The sequence below is a fragment of the Loa loa genome, assembly GCF_000183805.2.
Source record: "Loa loa unplaced genomic scaffold supercont3.570, whole genome shotgun sequence".
Lineage (NCBI taxonomy): Eukaryota > Metazoa > Nematoda > Chromadorea > Rhabditida > Onchocercidae > Loa > Loa loa.
In genome coordinates this window covers 20,099-24,046 of record NW_018108750.1, presented here as the reverse complement: position 1 = coordinate 24,046, position 3,948 = coordinate 20,099, and the positions used below count along the sequence as shown (strand labels likewise).

The window sequence follows — 3,948 nt, the reverse complement described above, 5'->3', positions numbered from 1 at the left end:
TTGCTGATGAATTTGATTAATTGAAATTATTATACATTAATTAATGAGCTGCTATTAAATCTTTAAATATGAGATATAATTTCAGCTTATTATTTTTTTTTAATCAAAATTTATTGACTGTTAAATATTGGAAATTTTATGAATGTGATAAATTTTAAAATTTCCTTTTAACCTATTTAAGCAATAAATTAGTTCGAAAATATTTCATGCAAAAAATTGTCGCATGTATTTTAGGTTTGTCCCACAAAGTGTTCACAAAAAATTAAACCTGTATGTGACACTAAACAAAAAACATATCGAAATTTGTGCACCTTTCAGAAGTACAATTGCTTGGAGAGAAAAAAAGTAAGCTAAAAAATGATTAATAGCTTGAAAATATAAGCTTTTAATTTTAAAACTTAGATTGTTTGTAATTGTCAACTATTTTATGATAGTTTCTATCAAATACTAATTTATCTACTAATAGTCAATTTATCTATTAGCACTTATATTTAATTAATTGTTAATGTAATTCACAAAAAAAAAACAAATTAAATTTCAAATCAAACTTTTCCCATATTATTAACTGACATTTATGCAATTTATTGAAATAATTTGTTGTCACAAATTCATTAATTATAATTGTCATCCTAATAATTATTAGTTAAAAATTTAAAAAATTAAAATAAAAATTAATTTCTTAATTTATCTATTAACTAATTTATCTATTAATAGTCAATTAACCAATAATTATTAGGATTATTTTAATTTTTAAATAATGTTTCTTAAATAATGATTAAAATTTCTTAAACGATGATTAAAATTTTGATTGAATTTTTTTTTCAAAATTGAAATTTTGATTTTATTATTTTTAAATGATTAAAATTTTTTAAGGATGAAACTAATGCTTCTTTCTTGTATACATTGATGGCTTGCAATCAATCGTCAATGAATGCATTCGTTAATGAGCAAAATGAAAAACCTATGAACAATGTATGATTTTTTATTTTTATTTGAAAAATTCCATTTTAAGCATCAAAGAATTTAATTTAATTCAATCATTCATTAATTAAAAAGAATTAATTATTTATTAATGAAAACGAATCGATGAAAAAGTTTTTATGATAGCATAATTAATTAATTAATTGATTGATTTTAATATTTATATATTTTTACTGGTATAATTTATCAAATATCATTAGATTAGAAATTTTATTAAATAAAATTTATTTCAATTTTATCTTTTAGGATGAAATTGTTTGTCTAAAGCCTAGAATTTGTAATAATATACGACAGCCAATATGTGATAGCAATGGTCATTGGCATCGGTTTGTGAACTTTTTTTTTTCTAATTAAAATTTTTTTTATATTAAATTTTATTTTGTATTATTTTTAGAAATCAATGTACCTTTTTGCATGCACAATGTATTGCTGCACAACGTGGACAAACGTTATCATTGGCTGATGAAAAATGGTGCTCTATTAATGACGGTAAAAAAGAAGCTAAAAAAGGTCAAAAATCAAAAGGTCATTCTCGATCAAATATTTTTTCAATATTACAATTAATCATCTTTTAATTGTTTATCATTGAAAAATGGAAAAGTAATAAAATTCTAATAATAAATTATATTTGAATTTTAAATCACCGGTTATGATTGAAATTGCAATTCTTTGTAGAATATATGACTTTTTCTCTTTTCTCTTTTTTTTTGTTTACGTAAAAATTTCACGTAAGATTCTGTTTCAGCGTCACGTCATTGTTATCGCCAATGTTCGGCGAATCTTACATATGAACCGATATGTGCAACAACTTTTGTAACATATCCAAATCGTTGCTTATTTTTAAATGCCAAATGTCGTGATAAACAATTGGAACAATTATATTCTGGTTAATTTAATTTAAAATATTATTTATATTACATGCTAAAACAAATTTAATTTATGTTATTTGAATATTTTGTAAAGAAAAAAAATGTTAGAAACGAGAAAAAAAACGATAGTTATATGCATAAATTTCTTTTTTCCTATCAGTATTATTAGTAATTTTATTTAGTAACATCTGAATACTTAAATATCTAAATACATAAATACCCAAGTATTTGAATATCTTGATAATTAAATACTTAAGCTTAAACTTATGGTTAATACTGAAATATCTGACTACTTAAACATTTAAATACTTATGGTTAATACTTGAATACCTAAAAAATATTTGAATATCCAAATATTGAGACAGTACTCATAATACCTAAATACTCAAACACTTAAATACTCAAACATATATTCAACACTTAAGCATTAAATGCCTAAATAATACCTAAATATTTGAATTTACTTGAATTGTCAATATCTAAATACCTAAATAGTATTAAATTCGTTTTTTTTTCTCTTTTCTGCTAATCTTTAATTTCTTTTTTCCTTTTATTGACTTTTACTAATTGTTAATTTCATGTTTTCTCTTTCGTACTTTTTTTTTTGCTTTTTTCGTTTTCAAATTAATTAATTAATTAACCAATTAATTGATTAATCAATATAATATTATTCAGGTGAATGTCGAAATTGTTTGGCATTAAATTGCAATGAGACGACAGGGATGAATGAATTAGATTCAAATTTTGTATGTGATCAAGCTGGAAATACGAAAAGAAAATGTGAATTTGAAATGTTACGATGTATTTATGAACGAAAATTTGGTTACAATATTACCGCCGCATATGTTAATTCTTTATCTTTCCTGTTTTTTTTTTTCCTACCTATCATTCTAAATATATTGATTGATTGGTTGATCAACTAATTGATTGATTAATTGATTAATTAACTAATTGATTGATTAATTGATTAATCAAATCAACTAATTGATTGATTGATTTGGTTGAAAATTTTTAAGCAATAAAATTAGATACAAGGAAAGCGGGAAAAACGATTAAAAAAAAAAAGAATATTTAAGCAATTATTAATTTATGAAATAAAAAATTTTGCTTAATTTAATAATTTGTTAAGATATTTGTTGAAAAAAAAAAGAAAAAAAACAAATTTTGAACAATTATTAACTTTTCATGTAATTATTGGATTTTTTGAATGATAAATTTTGTCTATCTAATATTTTTCTCAAAAAATTGTTTGCTTTTTTTTTTTTAATTACTGATTTTATAGTAATTATAACTAAAATTTTATTATCATTATTCGTTAAATTTATTTTGTATGCTTTAATATTTTATATGTAATTTGGAACGATGAAATAACTGTTAAAATTTTTACTAAATTTTAATTCAATTAATTAAATAACATTTTTGAAGGGAAAAAAAGAGGTACAGAATAAATAAATATGATAATTTTTCAGATGGGACGTTGTTGTCCAACTGAAGATACATGTGAGCAATCATTTGATGATAAGAAACAATTGAAATTTGAGGGACCAGTTTGTGATTCACACAATGTCACTTATTCAAGTCGTTGTCTTTTTGAGGTTATTTAATTAGTTAATTTGTTAATTTATTAAAATGATTAAAATTTTTTTATAATTAATAAAATAAATTTATCGATGAAATGAATTGTTTTGTTTTTTTAATGATTATTAATAATTTATATTTTAAAATTTCATAAAAATTTGTAAATATTTTTTATAATTGATTACAATATTAATATTTTATAGGTGCATAAATGTCGAGCTGAAAAAATTGCACACCTTAAGTTAACATTATTAAATGAAAATGGTAGTTGTTCTGCAACATCTGCCGTAAATATTGAAAAATTACCACAAGGTATTGTTGTAATTATCATTAACATATCAGCTATTTATCTTTGTTATCATTAATGTATCAGCAAATTTATCCCTATTATCATTAACATATCAGCTATTTATCTTTGTTATCATTAATGTATCAGCAAATTTATCCCTATTATCATTAACATATCAGCTATTTATCTTTGTTATCATTAATGTATCAGCAAATTTATCCCTATTATCAT

General features: G+C 21.4%; 1 protein-coding gene across 1 annotated transcript; it reads left to right on the top strand.

The window, feature by feature from the left end:
- Window positions 1-906: 906 nt before the first annotated feature.
- On the top strand, window positions 907-3,793 carry LOAG_12370 (hypothetical protein; the record flags this gene model as incomplete). The annotated part of the gene is made up of 7 exons (XM_003147883.2): window positions 907-972; window positions 1,228-1,307; window positions 1,376-1,506; window positions 1,727-1,867; window positions 2,526-2,695; window positions 3,320-3,445; window positions 3,632-3,793. The coding sequence occupies 7 exons, from the start codon at window positions 907-909 to the stop codon at window positions 3,791-3,793; spliced, it is 876 nt and encodes a 291-aa protein (XP_003147931.2).
- Between the last annotated feature and the right edge of the window lie 155 nt (window positions 3,794-3,948).